Below are 19,405 nucleotides of genomic sequence, written 5' to 3'. Positions count from 1 at the left end.
TCTTTGTATATTCCAGAAATTCAAAGGTTTGTGTCTTATTGTAAAGATAACTTTCTTGAAATAAATACAGAGAAAACGAAAGAAATGGTGATTGATTTTCGAAAAAAGCGGGTTAAGGAAGAAAGTATCATTATTGAAAATAAAGAAATAGCACAAGTTACATCGTATAAATATCTGGGGGTAATCTATGATAATCAACTGTCGTGGGGAATTTTCTGTGACCATTTAGTTAAGTAACTTAATGTGAGAATGTTTTGTTTTAGGAAACTTAATTCTTTTCAGTCAGGAAGGAGATAATGCTGTCATTTTATAATTCTATTATTCTCGGATTACTTTGTTACTGCTTAGTTTGTTGGGGTGGGAATATTTCACAAGGTGATAGGGACAGATTACAGAAGTTTGTTAACAGGTTTGGGAAGATTATCGGTTCGGAACTGCAATCGGTGCACTCAGTCTACGAAGAACAACTAGTTAATAAGTTTGATAACGTGATGTCTGACGAAAGTCACCCGTTACATTCAACTATTGCTAGTTGCGTTATACAACGCAGCGGTAGACTGAGGGTACCGGCTGCTAACACGAACCGTTATTCTAACTCATTCAAGATGTGTATAAGAGACAGGCATTTACCTGTTTAATAGTAGATATGTAAGATAGTTATTATTTATTGCATTGAATTACTTTTCCTGCTTAATTTATTGAAAGAGCGATGTAATTTCCAAGGATTTGGATTAATAAAGTGATGTCTATGTCTATGTAGAGGTCAATAAATTTCTTCATTGTAAAAAATGAAATTACTTCTTGAAACTGAAAATGATTTCTTCTTTGTCAAGCAACCATCTAACCATAAACTCAATGCCATGCGGTTATACTTTAAAGAATATGCGTTGCCTTCTAGGAATAATTTAATTTACTATATCCATTTAGTCTCCTATTGTTACAAAGATAATAAGATCTGGATAGGTCAACCAAAGTGACCTTAATCATTGTATTTTTAGTGCTGCAGATGTCTGGTGTTACTCCTTTTTACATTTTTTCATCCCAGTTCTTTGTTTTATTGTGAACTAAGACAAACTACTTTGTTTCATGATAAATTTCAAATATAACTTTTTAAAAATTGTAAAATTAACTTTGGTATCTGTATTTTTATTTTGTGAATTCTTTTCTCAGCCTTTTTCTTACAAAGTCAAACAGATTATAAAGTGTACTCCATTGTATAACTCACAACAACAGTAACTAATGTATCTTTTTAGGTGAATCTTGTAATAATACATGTAGCAACGGTTATTACGGACAAGATTGCGCCCTCAGATGTGAATGTAAGAATGACGCACTTTGTGACCCAATCAGTGGGATGTGTACCTGTAAACCTGGTTTCACTGGACCATAGTGAGTACCCATTAGCTTGTGCATGTAATCACTATCAGATTTTTTTTTCTTGAGCCGAGCACACAGTGTGCCCAGTGGCTTGCAACAGATCGTTTTTAATTACAACCTGCTCAGACTGCCCCAAAAACAATTCTGCAGATGTTGTCGCGTTGTCAAGCGCTCACAGAAAGCAGTATGGATTCATTGGCTGACGGTTGTATAACTGTGGTATGACAAAGAAGAGTGCCCAACTTATTATTTTTAATTGTGCTTGTATAGCGCATACTTTGCTAGAGTTTCTATGCGCTTTCCAGAAAATTAAGACTGAATAAATAGATAACTTTAATGTATTAGTAAAAATCACTTCCCTGTTTCTATCTTATAATAGGCTGAGATGGCCTGATACCTAATACTATGGCCAGTTTTAATGTACATGAATGAATAAAAATCACTTCACTGTTTTTATCCTATAAGCTAATATTTACTGTTTGCCAAGATTTAGGGTAAAAAAAATATCAGTAGAAATCACCTCATTGGCTCTGTCGTTAAATGCCATAATAACCCAATAGACTAAAGTACATTTTCCTGTTTCTCTAAACTTGGCACATTTTCAAAATTATCCTGGCTTCTTGCAGTTAGCGTCTTTTGCATTTTTTTTTTCACAATATGCTAATACATTTCTTGTCATATGTACTTCTTGTTATATGTGTTACTCTAGTAATATAATTTTAGGCAGAAGACCTTTTGCCAGATTTACCTACTTACAGCTTTACATTCAAATTTAATCACAGCTAAAATGCTGGATCAACTTAAACATTTTCCTTTAAATGTTAGTAGTTTTAAAGAATTTGTTGTTTACCACCAAAGTGTAGAAATGGGTAAAAAAAAAAAGGAAATTAAATAATCCTTAAGAAAGGCTGCCTTGAAGGACGAACAATGTTTTTTGGCCTTGCATTTTTATATTCCCTTCATAGTTAGTCATTTTGTTAAGTACTCAAACATCTTCATCTTATCTTGAAGACATATGGTACAAGGGAAGTAGAAAGCTCATGATATCATATTATCACTTGGTTGGAGTATGCAGTTGGAATATAAATGTAACAATAACAACATAAATCAGCAACTAGATAATGATTTATAAGAATAAATAAATGAAAAGTTGATTGTGTTATTGTTTCTGGAAGTAGAAGATACATGCAACTTATTACAAATACTTGAGGTACAGTAGTTAATTTTGTTTTATAGAAATGTTGTTCTAAAATAATTATTAAATAAATGAGATTATATATGCTTCTCCACCCCTTTAGTTGTGAATCAACTTGTCCAGGTGGAACACATGGCTTAAATTGTGCTTTAGAATGTAGCTGCCATCATGGATCATGCCATCATGAAACAGGGAAATGCACATGTGATGCTGGATGGAAGGTAAGCTTTTCTCAGTTTAATTAGGCCTAAAAAAAATGTTTGTTAGATGTCACATCATAGTGTAGAAAAGGTTTTTGTTTTTGCTTTTTTTTTTTTTTTGGTTGTCAGAAAATATCCTGTTCCCGTAACAGGAATTGAACCCAGGACTCTGGGATTTGAAAACAAGCACCTTAACCACCAAGCTGTTCCATTCCACTTATTCTTTTATCAGAACCACTCTCTTAACACACTTCTCAATTTTTATACACAGGGTGAAATTTGCTCCATACCTTGTAACCAAGGCACTTATGGTATCAATTGCACTGAGAGTTGTAAGTGTGAAAATGCAGCATCCTGTGACGTAGCAACAGGAGCTTGTACGTGTCTTCCTGGTTACATTGGCGAAAGGTGCAAGGAAAAGTGCAAGCCAGGGTTTTACGGTATTGACTGTCAACAACCTTGTGGCTGCCAGAATGGAGCATCATGCTCACATACCAATGGAGAATGCGAGTAAGTGTCATACAACGCAATCAGTAAAAGAAATGATTAACATTATGCATTTAACTGATCCTTTTATTGTATTTTGTCTTACAGGTGTTTACCTGGATTTGCAGGTTTAAAGTGTGAACAGGATGGTAAGTCGATTAAATATAAATTTGTTATTTTTGTTTTTAATTGGTTGTTGTAGTGTATAAACAAAGATTTTCTAATGTATTTTTTATATATTGGACAATAAAAGATTGAATTTGAATTTGAATTTTAAAGCCAGATTTCAGAGGCCTCCCCTCCCCCTCCCAGTTTTTAAATATATTGAAATCTATATCTTATTAACCACTTTCAAGTTTCATGTCTTAGAAAAATCAGTTTTACAGCATATATATTTTTGCTCCTTACAAGCTTAGCACAAATAAAACGCTTACATATAAACTACTATGTGTTTATGAGCAGAATTTTCTTATTGATAACGACAATCCATATTTTTAAGTTATCAAAAGATGACAAAACATAAAAGTTGTAATCACTGTACCTGTATAATAGAAGTGGTTTGATATATTTTTTTTGTATCATATTATAAGGAAAGTTAAAAAATATGTGTTGTTCCTACTAAGACAAGGTTGCAAAAGAGGTGCAGTAGACCTTTTTTTTTCACTATATATAATTGTATACTGTATTTATTTTATTTTATATCTTTTATTTTATATTTTGTTTATAGAATGCAGTGCATGGAAGTTTGGAGGGGACTGCACTCAGGATTGTACATGTAATAAAGAACACTCAACACGGTAAGTGGCCATTGTATTTCATAGCAATTTCTTATTTCTACATTTCTATACGACTTGCTACATCAAATATCCAACCAAGTTTTTTAGGATCAGTATACTTACACTTAAATGTACATAGGATGAATGTAATTAACAAACTTCAGTGTTATTATTATACTGCACATGCCATTTTGATACATTTCTCCTGTGGGTCAACTGTTGCTCCTATTTTATTTGTGGAGCTAACATTTTCCCTTAATCCAAGCTAATATAAAATGGAAGAATCTCATAGCTTTCACTATAGTACTTCAAGCAAGCAGGTACAGCCAAAAGCCTGCAGTGTTTGCCTTTAGACTAGCTTTTAATTACAGGAATTAATTTTAGGTTGGTTATATTACTTTTATTCAGCAAGCAGGTTAATATATCATTGCTACTAATTATTTCTACCAATGTGTTACACTGTAGGAATCTAGTAAATTAACTGATTTGTTTTAAATTATTGTTGCTTCATGTAATCAGCAAACTGAAATGAGTTCAAGTACACATATAAAAATGAACATAGTCATAGTGATGAGAAATATTTATGAATCCAAGTTGACTCATTTTTTTTTTTAATAGATGTCTGAGCCACACAGGAGAGTGCATCTGTTCTCCGGGATACCAGGGTAGTGTCTGTCGGTCACCATGCCCCTTGGGTTTCTACGGTCTGGAGTGTAAGGAGCCCTGTGGGTGCAAACATGGGGGAAAATGCAACCATATTGATGGATCTTGCACCTGCACAGCAGGTTGGCATGGTGACCAGTATGTGTTATTTAACTTTGCTTTTCTTTCTGTTGAATTATGTACCAGTTTTTAATTTTAAAAATAAAAAAGAACAATTTTTTTATCAGGTTTTTGACTAATTAAAATTATCAAAGCTGTACTAAGAACAATAGTAAATTAATAGTAGTAGTAATAATAATAATTTAAATAGGAAAAAGTTCTAATTATGATGATGACAGTTATGTTAATAGAGATTAAAATTATCACATACAGTGTATGGGCACAGTGTGTAGGGGATAAAATATTTTGTCAATTCTCTATTTATTTGAAATATTTTAACAATACTTTTTGTTATATTTTTTCAGTTGTGAGTTACCCTGTTCCTCTGGCTCTTATGGAATGAATTGTGACCTTGTGTGCAACTGTTTGAATGAGGCTACATGCAACAATGTAGACGGCACCTGTGCATGCGCACCAGGTCGGTATTATTTATGTCTTACTGTCATTGTACATATTTACCAAGAAAGCACTGCTCTTGAATAAACACTGTTCTTAATTTATTGCTGCACCAAACTTGTGTTTTTTGGCTAACCATCACTTCCGAAATATGTGGGGGCTTATTGGAGATACTCTCTTTTGAATAAATGTTGTGGTGCTTAATTGAGATTAAAAATGTATATTATGTACCTTGATCAGTTGATGTCTGTGCAACTTGAATAGCATAGAAAATGAATTACACTGCTTTACTGAATGTCCAATATGTAATGATTTCAGATCCCACCTGTACGATTATATTGTCCAAATCAACCCATCCTTTGCAGACTCAAACTCTAACAACAAATTCAATTTTTTAACGAGCGATGGCAACCACTCTTATAGGGTAGTTAAATTTGGATACCAAATCCTCTCCTTACGGCAGTCTATTGTGTTTAAATCATATTTTAAGAAATGTTTGTATATCCTGTTTTTAAAACATTTTTTATCATGTTTTTTGCTTGGGTTTTAAAAATGTCCTATATTTCACTCATAAGCCAGAATTGGCTAGTCTCTGTTTTAATCTGAGAGTGTGAAACAAATACATAAAGAACTATCTAACTAACTATAATTGGGACAGTTTTTAAACAACCAATTGATATTACAACAAGAGTGTTAGCACATAATAAGCTCAACACATGCTGCCATCTGTTATGATAAGCAGTGCTTGCATTCTAATCAATAACCTTTATCAGTATTTGTTGACCTCCTTCACCTAAGTATAATTAATATACTATATATAGCTTCCTATGAATGTTGTAAATGTAACATATCATTCTGCGGTAAATGTATTGCTGCACATACAGGGATAATCCTCAGGAAGCAGAGATCGTTGCACATTCATGACACAAGATGGTTATGGGAAAGAAGTTGCACTTTTTTTTATTGTGGGATGTACTATATGAATATAATCATCACCACCATAGCTCCTCTGGTTTATAGTCCCCACCCCCTTTGAACACAAAATTGGGCCACTTTTTTTGCAGGTGGGTTTATATCTGAGCTAACCCTTTTTAATCAAATGGTATTTTTTAAGAACTGTATGCCCAATTCAATGCCAATATTTGATGTTTTTCTGAGAATATTTATAAAAGTCATACCCTGGGCTTTTGCTTGAGAAAAGGCTGGTACATAAAATTGCACGTAAATAGGGGATGGGCTTATACCCGAGCAACTATGGTAGTAATATTATTGCATATATTATTGATGTTTAATTCTTGCTACAATTTTTTTTATATTTTAGTTTCTAATATTTCATAATATTCACAGGAGTAGAGTTTAACAACCATTCTATTTTTCGCTGTTTTGTTTACCAGGTTGGGATGGAATCATTTGTGAAAAGCCTTGTCCAACTGGTTTTCATGGCGAAGGCTGCAGTATGGCATGTGATTGTGATAATGGGGCGCCATGTGATCCGGTGAATGGGACGTGTATTTGCCCTGTGGGATTCACTGGTGAAAGATGCCAGGAGCAGTGTCAGGTACAGTTTACACTATGTAAATATGCTACCTCATCACATGTTATGAGACACCTGTATATCCCTTATCACACCCAATATCTTATTCACATCTTCATGCACATATTGAAACTTGCATGCCAGCCCTCCAGCTGAAACTCAAGGAGTCAGTGATGGGAGTTGAACCTGGGACCAAGTGATCTTTAGGGTTCAGTGTACTGTACTTGCAATGGCTACCACTAGTATAGCCCAATTATGTGTGACAGCATTACCATATTACCTTTAATTTGTGTTCTTTTATTTTTTATATTGTAGCCGACCCTGTTTGGGATAGACTGTCAGAATAATTGCAGCTATTGTGGGGAAAATTCGTATGGTTGTGATAATGTAATTGGTCAGTGTATCTGTCTCGCTGGTTACAGTGGTGAGTAAATAAATAGTTGATATCTATATTCATAACTTGTCCAGATGGTATTCTGTACCTGATTAGCTCATTTGAAAAATGTTGGCCAGTACAATTTTGAAGTCTAAAATCAATTGTTCCCTCCCACTCCACGCCTTTTAATGTCTTTTTTTCTTTCTACAGGTGTGATATGTAATAGTACCTGTCCCCTTGGCTACTGGGGACCACAGTGTGATCAGATTTGTAATTGTAAAAACAAAGGGTCATGTAATCAGTTTGATGGTTCTTGTATCTGTCCTCCAGGGTTTTCAGGCAAATTTTGTGAAAAGTGTAAGTTGCTTTTTGTTGTTATATTTATTTCTTCATATATATTATCTGCATCAAAAGGAGATACACATTCCAAAGTGGAAAACTATATTTTTTTAATAATCAATAAAGAATATGTTTGTAAATTGATCATACTGATTGATCATAGTGATCAATTTACAAACAAACATTTTTTATTGATTATATAAAAATTATAGATACCATACATGAAAATATTTAAAATTACCATACATGAAATTGAACATTCCAAAGTGGAAACCTATATTTTTTTTATAATCAATAAAAATATGTTTGTAAACTGATCATACTGATTGATCCTAGTGATCAATTTACAAACAAACATTTTTTATGAATTATTTAAAATTATAAATACTATACATGAAAATATTAAAAATATTATGGGCTATCTTAAAGAAAATTGTTTTATTTTGATAGTGTGTGATGATGGATTCTATGGCTACCAGTGTGATTATGCTTGCCCTGATTGCCCCACTGGAACCTGCCATTCACAGAACGCAAGTTGTGTATGCCCCACAGGGTTTACTGGCCCAAAATGTTCTCAGAGTAAGTAATATTTGGTTGCAGACCATCTCATTTCATTATCAGAATGCTAGTTATTTTTTATTTAAAAATCGTTATTATTATTATTATTATTTTATTTAATCATTCATTTATTTTTATTTTTTTCGGCATGATTTATGGTCTGAACTGTGAATACTGTCAGCACCTTGAAACAATTTTATTGTGAAAGGTACTTGCTCTGCAAATATACTAGTACTATACTGCCATATTATAGATATATTTATTTACATTACAAATGTTGTTCATTTTGTTTGACTTCAGTTTTTATGTGTATATTTCTTGTTCTTCTAGCCTGTGATAATTACATGTATGGACATGACTGTGAGAATGTGTGCCAGTGTTTGCATCGTGCTGACTGTAATGCAGTGAATGGCGAATGTTTGTGTCAACCAGGTTTTCAGGGGCTTTACTGTGAAACAAGTAAGTTGAGATTTCCTAATAATAAAGATGTAATAATGTCAATAATAGATCACAGCAGTTCCCATTGGTAAAGACAGTCTGGGATCAGGGAGGCAGTTGTCTATCCATTGAACGAGCATGAACCCAAGAGTTGTTGGACTGCACTTGAGGTCGTTGAACAAAAATATTAATGTGCCAACCTAATGAAAGTATTTGTGATTTCAGTTCCTTAATAAGTTTTGCATTCCTATAGTCTCTCTGCAGAAAGAAAATGTACCCCTCCCTTCGTTAAACCCATACCAGGGGCGGATTGCTATAAGCGGTCTTTAGACTGTTTTAACGCACCCGGCTTTAATCTTAACGTCACTACTGGTCTATGATTATAGCCCATTGCTATACCGCGGTCCAGTTAGCCGTCTTAAACTTTAAAGCCTACTCGGAGTAGGCTTAAAACGATCATAAATCATTTTCCTCATGTCGTTACAGGTACTACACTAATAGGCCTAGATCATCAAAGACTAAGAATCGAACGAAGAACATTCCGCAAGCTTCTCAGCATCTGTAAAAACCGGTCTACGGTTATTTACGCTCATTTTGATAAATATCCATATTTAGAATAAGCATAACAGCGCCCTCAATTTTATATTACCAGGAAGTGCTTGTTTGCGTTTCAATACTCAAAGCGGTCTAAGCGAAGACCGTTTTATAGCAATGGTGTTAGCAGTGTGACTTTAGTAAGACCGTCTAAGTGAAAAAGCCGGCTTAATTCGAGAAGTTAAGACTACCAGTTAAGACCGTTTATAGCAATCCTCCCCAGGGGTTTATCCCTGACCCTAACCAAAGAACTTAGGCTTTTACAGACCGATTGGATAAGATACCTTCTGATCGCTTCAATTAAATGAATATTGTAATTTCTAAATAAATAAATAAACATTTTTTCTCTGCAAAGCATGCAATCCAGGTTTCTATGGATTTGAATGTGCTAACGAATGCAAATGTCAAAATTCAGTGACCTGTGACCCTTATGATGGAGAATGTATATGTAAGCCAGGGTGGCATGGTGCATTTTGCTCTATAGGTAAGTTAGTTTTTTGTTTTTTTTTCTTTTTTTTCCCTTTTTTTTTTATTGCCTTTTATTGCCTATTACACTTAAGTTTTTTTACTGGGCTTTGTAAAATACAGATGGTGATTTTTCATTTTATTTTTAAGCAAAGCAGCAGTTATTATGATAACTATATTATTGTCACATTAAAGATATACTGTTGGTGTTGGATAAAAAAATCTTGAACACTAAAATTCAATATTTTGAATTGCTTACTTTGTATATATAACTGAATTATCTGTTATAGAAAAATGAGACATATGCATACTAGTGTTCCTATCCTTTTTGTTGGCTTGTAATTTAAAGGATTTTTATAGTATAAACTATTATTTGTACTGTGAAAAATCATATGTAAATCAGCAAATTAAAAAAAAATTATTATTTTCATTTGTCTCATGTTTTTTATTCAATATTTTACTGTTTTTTTTTCAAGTTTAATGGATATTTATACATTTTTCTGTTTATCTTATTTAGAATGTCCTGATGGAATGTATGGCGTAAACTGTACTGAGCAGTGTAAATGTGAGAATGGGGCAGTTTGCAACCCTACCACTGGAGATTGTATATGTACACCAGGTTGGAAAGGACCAGTGTGTAGCATACGTACGTTTTTACATTATTAATTATTAATAATGGAATGGACTTGTGTACAGCAGCATATCTACTTCTCACACAGAGAACATCGACTTCTAATTTCTTACATAACAACATGTCATTTTCTCAGATAAAACACATCAACTTACGTAGCAAAACGTAAACCTCTCATGTATCAACATGTCCATCTGTCATTTAGCAACATGTCAACCTCTCATGTAGCAATACATCAACCTCTCACGTAGCAACATGTTAACATCTTAAGTAGCAACACATCAGCCTCTCATGTAGCAACACATCAGCCTCTTATGTAGTAACACATCAAGCTCTCATGTAGCAACACGTCGACCTCTCATGTAGTAACACCAACCTCTCATGTAGTAACATGTAAACCTCTCGAGTTACAACACATCAACCGCTCAAGTATCAACATCAACCGCTCATGTATCAACATGTCAACCTCCCATGTAGCAACACATTAACCTCTCATATAGCAACACATGAACCTCTCATGTAACAACACATCAGCGTCATGTAGCAATGCGTCAATCTCTCAAGTAGCAACATGTCAACCTCTCTTGTAGCAACACATCAGCCTCTCATGTAGGAACATCAATTTCACCCATAGGAACGCGTCAGTCTCTCACAGCTTCTCGTGTGGTAACATGTTGACTTCTCACTTAGTAACACATAACGTAACAACATGTGAAGCTCTTACTTACTTAAATAATGATATTTTGAGGATGCGATTTGCTTAGATAAATCCTGTATAATTTTCGCTGACAATTTTCATTTTACCGTACAATTTGTGTTAATAATATTAATTTGTCTCATACTTATATACATATATTTTAGCAGCGTGTGGTTTTGGATTTTATGGACTAAACTGTAAAGAAAAATGTGAATGTGCAAATGATAAATTCATCTGTGACCCTATTTATGGTTGTGTCTGCCCTGATACCCTAAAAGAAGATTGTGTTCCAAGTAAGTATCTACATCAGCATATTTCTTCTTTTTTATTATAATTTTTATTTTTATTGAATGTATCAAGTATTCCCCCAACACGACATAATTTTGTCTTTACTTATTGTTAGCATCATCGTTGTTATCATCATCACCAGTAGCGGCATCATCATCATTGTTTTCAGTACTGTAATTGTTATCACCATTTGTATTCTGTTTTTGTCATATACCTATAGAGATCAAGGGAAATGTGGATACATTGACAACTGAAAAAGAAGGAGGTTCATCATACATCCTACCCCTTGTTATCTCTTTCCTCATCATCATCCTCCTTGTAGTAATAATCCTGTTTCTCATACTGAGGCGTCGTAGAAGGGAGAAAAGTGCCATTCCAGCTGTATCGTAAGTATTTTGGAATTTAACACATTTTTAAAAAGCGATATGTATAATATACATATCTGATCATTAAGAGGATCATTATCATTATCATTATTATTATTATCATCATGATTATTATCATTATCATTATCATTATTATCATTATTATTATTATTATCATTCTCTGATTAGTAAGATGTAAAAATGAATACAAAACAAAGAATGGACAATACAGTAGGAGTTTTTCAAATCGCAATGTAAATACTTTACATCAGAATTTACCAACCTGTTGAAAGAACACATGCATAATTTTGCCCAGAACTTTTGTAATTCTGTGATCAGGACAAAAATCTAAACAGATTTAGTATACAATACAATTATTAAAATATATGAAAATGCATGTAATTGATGTTGATTTATGTAGATAATTCAGAGAGATAGGCCTACTCATTCATTGTATTCTCTATGTCAGTCATGCACCTTGAACTTAAAATATTTTTTAAAAGTATATTTAGCATGAATATTATTGCATCAAGTGATATCATGCATTTTGTGTTTTAAATCTTGATGATACAAAGCAACTTGCAATAATTAGATCACAAAAATATGCAAACATTGCTGATTTTCAAATCAACAGGTATTCAGCATCAGCAAACAATAGCGGACGCATTTATACGCGAATACCTTGTGGTGATGATTACAGGTTTGACATGATTCTTAATTCATTTGCTGTCGTTTGGTGACGTGGCCTATAACTCATCCACACTTTCTAATTCTTGATATCCGCTACACATACAACACCATATACATACTCTTGCTTCCAAAGTGTTGTGTAAAATGTTTTTCATAGTTTTCACCACCATCATCACTCATCTCAAATACTAGCTTTTATTTCAGAAGTGTAACCCTTGGTAACACTTCCTAGATGGAGATGGATTGTGCATGCATGCTGTTAGTTTGTAGTTGCAAAGTGGGATAATTTTTTGCTATTTTAGTAGAATAAACATTTGCACACTGCACTATTTGTTTTTCATTTAGAGTACATGATATTTTTAGAAATATCATTTTCTGGTAGATTCCATTTTTCTGGCGGGAGGTTCATCATATTGGGCTTACTGTGTACAATGTTTATTTTTTGAGGGAAGTGCTATGATTGAGGAATCTGATGAAGTTGTTTTACCAACAACTGGTTCATTTTCTTACTGTCAACTGTACATAAAAAGCTGTAATTCAATTAAGACAGTATTCAGCATCAAAGGTGTACAGTGGCAGGCAGCTCTAGGATATATTTTCTGGGGGGGCTGAGCTGTCCCACAGGGGGACTTGAGGTTGTAGGCCCCAGCTGGAGGAAGGGTTTAATAGGGGGTTCCCCCTCCCAAATGAGATGGATGACCAGAAATGACACTCTCAGGCTGTGACAGACGTGTGTTGCTTTGGCGTAGGACTATTTTTGTATTTTTTTTTTAGTCCGACTGTCTGATGGGGGGGGGGCCTTGACCTGTCCAGTGGGGCGGCTAAAGTGCGCACAGCATTGTCGTTTATGTAAGTTGTTAAGAATGCACAAAGGCATTATGCATCCTACAATAGATGTTTATTGTCTTCTGATTAATATTCAGCCGTTCTAATGCAAAACAATTCAACTGCACAAAAATATAATAGCAGTTTACGTTGTTTTTACTGTATGTAACCAAAGGTGTGGGGAGAGCATATTATACATTAGTTTTAGATACATTTCACTGCAGCACAAGTTATAATATATCTGTATGACTGTAGTGTTCACCAACATTGATAGAGCTTTTTCAAATTGTGTGTCGGTACAGTGGTCATTTCACTTGCACCTAAATCTTTTAATTCATTACATATTAATCTGGTCTGCTTTTATCATATTTTTCCACTGTTCTCCGCACATCTTAATTGCCCACTTTATTATCGAGGATTCTTCTATCCTATTAATAACAGTTTCCAGTCTAACCCAATCATGAATCTTTCACATTTATTTAATGAAATGAGCTGATAGAGAGGGTGAGACTGTTCACTGTTTGTGTGTTCCTCAACCATTTTATAGCCTATGATGCAGTGAGCAACCTTATCAACACGTTTGCTGCCAAGGATGTGAGTTCACATCTGACAGGTTCATCAGGGTGCCAACCAATCAGAGCTCACGTCCAAACGTGTCAACAAAGAACTTCTGTACTGCATGTAAATTGCTGGCAGTGTTCTCCAGTGTACAAATTCTTGCTATGGCAGATCTGGGAAGAACTCAGGAACCATTGATCCAAAAAATATATACCATACGTTTGTTCGAGTTCCATTACAGATTGGAGATTATTATTGTGATGCCCACAATGCCTTGGCATATGTGCAGCAACTGGTGAAAAAAAGTCTTGGCAGCCAACATGTTAAAAACCTCATTCATTTTCAAAGTTACTCTCTGTTTGCATAGCACAACTATTTCAGGCCATTGTGCCACTTCCAAAAATTTTACTTTTTCTTGTGGTAGCAGTGATAATGCTGATTTGTTTAAAATCTCATATTTGACAATTATTTTAATGTTTATTTTTTTCCATAGCTTCCATGCAGATAGAACCACAAACCATTATGACACCACCATGGACTTCAACCCATGTACTGTTCCCGTTGGAGGTGCCCCTAAGAGTTCAATTCGCATGCAGAACAATGACCTCTTCGATGAGCCCTTAAAGAAAGGAGTAGAATCCAACAATGTTGATGTCAATGGTGCTTGTGGTGGTAAAGATATCTCAATATATGAAAAAAGTATGATTTAAATATTGTTTTTATATTATTACATTCAAATTGTGAAAGCCCTAATATTAACTTGTTTGGTGTTTATTTAAGCCTATGAAAAATAATGAATGAATGAAAAAGAGAATGAATTTTTACCATTCTCTTTACCCATAGACTTACTTCATTAATTATATCTGAAATGTTCGTATTAATATTGTTATATTTTTTCTATTACAAAAATATTGTTATTGTTAACAATTTTGAAATTCAAGAGCTAAAGATGTTTTGTTAAGTGCTTTATTAACTGTACTTGTTTTTATCTGTAGATGCTGATGCAGATTACTATAATCCACGTAAACCGCCACCAATTCCTGCTCATGCTAATATCAATTATTTTGATGGTGCAAGTGTTAGCAAAATTCCACATGAAAAAAATAATTGTAAGTACACTATTTTAAAATTGAAAAAAATATATATAAATTGGAAATCAGCAAGAGATTTATTACATACAGTTGTGAAAACTATATAATTTCTTCCATCCCTGTATGTCTCTGAAAATCATACTTTAGTACAACTCCTTATGTTAATTGAAATTATAGAACTCCTTAAGTTGCTGGTTTATTTTTAATTTAGTAATTAATTAAGTTGTCCAGTAGCATGTATTTACAGGGTGGAATAATTTAATTTTTTCTCCTTTTAATCTCATTATAAGGATTAGGGGTGTTTTGGTTGCGAAAAAAAAAATCTGGTCATCTTACATGATTTGAACCACCAACCCTGTGGTTAGGAGGCGAGCATCATTTTGCATATTACTCTTCTGCTGGCTCATAAACCTAATTGACTCATTATGCTGCTGGAAATGTTTTCATAACTAAAATAGTAAATGTACATACAATACTTGGTTTCTATTATTGGAGATATAAAAACATTATTATTTTCTGTTATTCTTATATCAATAATGTTTCTACATAAATTTTCTTCCTCAGTGTTTTCTGAGAAATCTAAAGAGCAGCTAGTTAATGGAGCTGCAGGAGGTGCTAGCCAATCACAAGGCAGCCAAAATTACTACGGCAACCCACCACATCATCCATCTGATGTTCAAGGTAACCATAAATGATGTCTTTAAAAATCTGATCAGTGTTTATATATAATGATAAATACTTGCTGTACACCACATACTGTACTTACTTCTGAAAAAGAACTGTTGACTTGTTGAGAGTTGTCTCAATGTTTTTATTATGCTTCAGTCATCATATATTATCCTCCTGATGACGACGAAAGTAACTCAGTTGAAATGTCGAGACACTCTTAACAATCAACATGGTATACCGAAAGCATTTATTAGTAATGCTTCACCATGCAAACTTTCAAACAATATTTTGTTTATATAGTTGAAAAAAGATCATCTGGTTTTTTTGTCTTTCATTTAACAAAAAGAAGATATTTACTATTGAAATATTAATTGTCAATTACTAAACATGTATTACTATTATATGTATAGTTTTTCTGTATTTAAATGTGAATGATAATTTACAAAATCAACTTTATTGTTTTCCATACAATTATAATATTTAAAAAATAAATGAAATAATAAAGAAAATAAAAATTGTTTGAAACTTTGCATGGCGAAGTAATAATATATATAATGATTGCGGTACACCACGTAGATATTTCTGAAAAGAAATGTTGTTTGTTAAGAATTAGCATTGAAATTGAGCAAATGAAAATTTCAAATTACATATCTAAAAGTGTAAACAATATTTTAACATATATAAAACCATATTTATAATAACTAATAATAATATAAATTATAATAATTTAATATTTTTTCTGCTTCAGCCTATGATATTCCAAGACCTCAGCATGTTTACTCTGAAATTCCTGAAAGCTATGAGAATGTGTCTGTTGGAGCTTATGGCTACACATCAATTTGATAACTGCTACCAATATTACCACCAAACCACTTATTACAGAATAATCAGTTCTATATTTTAATACATTCTAGTGAAAGTCATTAAGGTCATTTTCTTGATTAATACTTATGTCAGTAAAGCAAAATAAAATAAAAACAAAATAAAGCACACAACTAGGTATCTGGCATAAATTGATCACAACAAAAGAAGAACGAATGTACCTTAACCAGCAATATATCCCAACTTGAATCCAAGAATTGCTTGTGGAGCGAGAATGCCACCCTCAGTCGAGGAGATAGGGCAGGAGACAATCTACGTATGGCTTAAAGGCAGGCCTGTTATAAAGACTGGGAATTATTTGGCATACCAACTGTCCCATAGATGCCAAGTTAGCGAGAGAATAACAAAGTATAGTATATTTTTTATTATTGACAATATTTGATTTATGCGTGAGATTTTGTCCTCAAGCGTGAGATAGACTGGAAGCGCGGGACCCTCACGCTGAATGTGTCAGCCTTGACGTATATGCTGTCCAACTACTAATTGTGTGCAACTTATTAAATAAAAACTCCACAAACCTACCTTCAAAACTAAAATAGTTTATGTAGTGTGCATTCTTAATAAAGTGTAATATTAAGCAGACCCCCAGAGGGTGGTAGGCAGGTTCTGACATAAATCACATTTTTGGAGAGAAAAGGGGGCTTTGACACTGAAAGATTAGTTGTTGGCGATGGCAAGTCAATTTTTGTGTGTAATGAGTCCAAGCATTATGCAATTTTTTTAAAATTATGTTTGTTGTGGCTTAAACCCAGTTTAGTATATATACTCAGCTATATACTCAGAGATATAATGTTATATAGGATACATGCTAAATGTTAGACAGGCTTTCTGAGATATTTTCAACAAGATACCGTCATTTTTAAATGAGCGAATACAAACCTTTGCTAAAAGGTGGTACAATTTATACGCAAACAGTAAAACTCTCTTCGTACAATGTTGTGTTGTAGAAGGGTCAAAGTTAGTGTCCTACACCATGGGGTCTAGGACAAACCAAATAACGATGTCACTGGGTGAATGTAAGCTGAGCCCACTGTAATGCTGTGCAACAGCTACTTTGTAAATAGTAATTATACTGTATATATTCATAACATATTGAAAATCTGTCATAACCTATTTGTTGTAGGCTACATTGTGCTTTCTTAATGGTGTTAGTAAAGTTGAAGAAAAATATAGGTTGTGAGTGGTCTATCTAGCAACATAATTTGTAAATAAATACAACATTTGTAATAAGAGGAACATGATTCTGGATGAAATTGTCAATTGTGACAGTCAAAAACTATTAAGGAGGAAAAATTCCTAGTACCCTTGGACACGCACTGAATGTGCTTGACCATTTTGAGAAAGAGTTAACAGCTCAATATTTTACATGCCAAATTTATTTATGTATTTTATGTTTTGTTTGATTAACAGACCTCTAATTTTGGTGCATTTTATGTTCATGTATGTAAACATTATAGTGGTTTGAAAAAATATATTGTTGAATATATTTATACTTGAGGGCATTACCTTATATGTACGCACTGTAGTTTGGTATGCTCTGTAGCAGAAAAGTCTATGATTAATCTGTGCAATGTGGAAAATAATCCTGCCAAATTTTCAAAATATTATGCCCTTTAGAAATGTATGTTTAAAATGCTTTTGTTGAATTAATTTTTGAAGCAGTGGCACACACATATCCTTAGTAATCCACAAATTTATAAATGATCATAAAATAGCTCTGTGGTTAAATAGATATGAATTAGAACCTCTCTGAAACGATGTACAGTAAATCATCTTTTGATGCCAGTGAAGAAAGTCAATGTGGGGCTGGGGATTATATCGCATGAGATTTTTCTCTGTTCCACCAGGCCTCAGGTTTCTACTGGTGGTGCTTTAATGAACACACTCCCTGCCAACCTTGTCTGATATTTTATGGTAATATAAGGGGAAAAATGTGAGTGTGTATGCATGTTTAATTTTGGTTTATAAGACTTGTTTTTTGCAGAAAAGGGTAGATTCCTATTGTTCTTAATTTAATGTTAAGTGCATCGAAGCTCCGGCATTTTGCACTATAGAAGTCTAACATTATATTATAATAATACTTATAATGTGGTTATAATTGTTTGCACTTTAATACAGAAATTTATGAGCTTTATAATAAAATCTGAACATAAATTTGCTCATTCAGAAAATGCTTTTATTCAACTATCCAGATGAAGCTGTAGATTGGGAGACATATTTGTTTGCTTGCATTTCAATACACACTAAAAACCTTATAATTTAGGCCAAAGAAAGTTTATGTTACACAAGCTAGACTGACCCTAAACCTCAAGAGATATGATGGATGGCAATGAACCATAGGATTAGTCATAAGCCTATGATGAACCATAGGATTAGTCCTAAGTCTATAGTCAAAACATCCAGATCGACCTTGATTTTTCAAATGTTACTTGCTTTAGGCAACACAATAATTTGTGTTTGGCCTTAGATGAGACATATTATAATATGTTTGTCAGATTTATATAAGCATGTATTTATATGTATATATTTATTAGTTATTATATAAGTATATTATAAAATTTATATAAGTGTATATTTATATAAGTATATATTTATCAGATTTATATAAGTACATATTTATGTAAGTATATATTTATCACATTATAGTTTATATTTATATAAGTATGTAAAATTTATATAAGTATATATTTATGTAAGTATATATTTATCAGATTTAGATAAGTATGTAATTATATAAATATGTATTTATCAGAAGTATATGTCTATATAGGTGTGTACATCACATTTATAGTGTATATTTATATAAGTATATGTAAAATTTATATTTATGTAAGTATATATTTATCAGATTTAGATAAGTATGTATTTATATAAATATATATTTATCACAAGTATAGGTTTATATAGGTGTGTACAGGAACTGTCTTGCCATACTCATAATGTTTAAGTAGGAAGTTAGGATTTTAAAGTTTTTTATTTATTTCTTTATTTAAGTAATAATACAGTTTTAGGCCAAATAGTTGAGGGCATAGTCATAGCTACCTGATCCCTACAGTATATTGCACCTATGTTTCACCTAATGCACCACTACCATACTGTGTTTCATTAATCAATAATACAGATATTAAATTTGAGTTACAAAAACACAGCCCA

At 33.0% G+C, this 19,405-nt stretch overlaps 1 protein-coding gene across 1 annotated transcript in view; it reads left to right on the top strand.

Annotated features, from left to right (window-relative positions):
* The window catches only part of LOC117110698 (multiple epidermal growth factor-like domains protein 11), a 39,522-nt gene extending 20,682 nt beyond the window's left edge, over positions 1-18,840 (top strand). Inside the window, exons 7-27 of the mRNA XM_033253456.1 lie at positions 1,254-1,389; positions 2,676-2,793; positions 3,044-3,282; positions 3,367-3,407; positions 3,986-4,055; positions 4,653-4,835; positions 5,162-5,274; positions 6,647-6,810; positions 7,102-7,210; positions 7,373-7,519; positions 7,952-8,080; positions 8,390-8,518; positions 9,447-9,575; positions 10,074-10,202; positions 11,049-11,177; positions 11,393-11,558; positions 12,172-12,237; positions 14,104-14,309; positions 14,606-14,719; positions 15,266-15,382; positions 16,119-18,840. Of these exons, the coding sequence (XP_033109347.1) occupies positions 1,254-1,389; positions 2,676-2,793; positions 3,044-3,282; positions 3,367-3,407; positions 3,986-4,055; positions 4,653-4,835; positions 5,162-5,274; positions 6,647-6,810; positions 7,102-7,210; positions 7,373-7,519; positions 7,952-8,080; positions 8,390-8,518; positions 9,447-9,575; positions 10,074-10,202; positions 11,049-11,177; positions 11,393-11,558; positions 12,172-12,237; positions 14,104-14,309; positions 14,606-14,719; positions 15,266-15,382; positions 16,119-16,213 (2,729 nt within the window). The 3' untranslated portion in view covers positions 16,214-18,840. The remainder of the gene's footprint in view (positions 1-1,253; positions 1,390-2,675; positions 2,794-3,043; positions 3,283-3,366; positions 3,408-3,985; positions 4,056-4,652; positions 4,836-5,161; positions 5,275-6,646; positions 6,811-7,101; positions 7,211-7,372; positions 7,520-7,951; positions 8,081-8,389; positions 8,519-9,446; positions 9,576-10,073; positions 10,203-11,048; positions 11,178-11,392; positions 11,559-12,171; positions 12,238-14,103; positions 14,310-14,605; positions 14,720-15,265; positions 15,383-16,118) is intronic.
* Positions 18,841-19,405: the final 565 nt, after the last annotated feature.

Source organism: Anneissia japonica, unplaced genomic scaffold (genome assembly GCF_011630105.1).
Source record: "Anneissia japonica isolate Jap-2015-1 unplaced genomic scaffold, ASM1163010v1 scaffold287825_len194363_cov185, whole genome shotgun sequence".
NCBI classification, from domain to species: Eukaryota; Metazoa; Echinodermata; class Crinoidea; order Comatulida; family Comatulidae; genus Anneissia; species Anneissia japonica.
The sequence above is the reverse complement of the archived record's forward strand: the minus strand, read 5'-3'. Positions and strand labels throughout refer to the sequence as shown.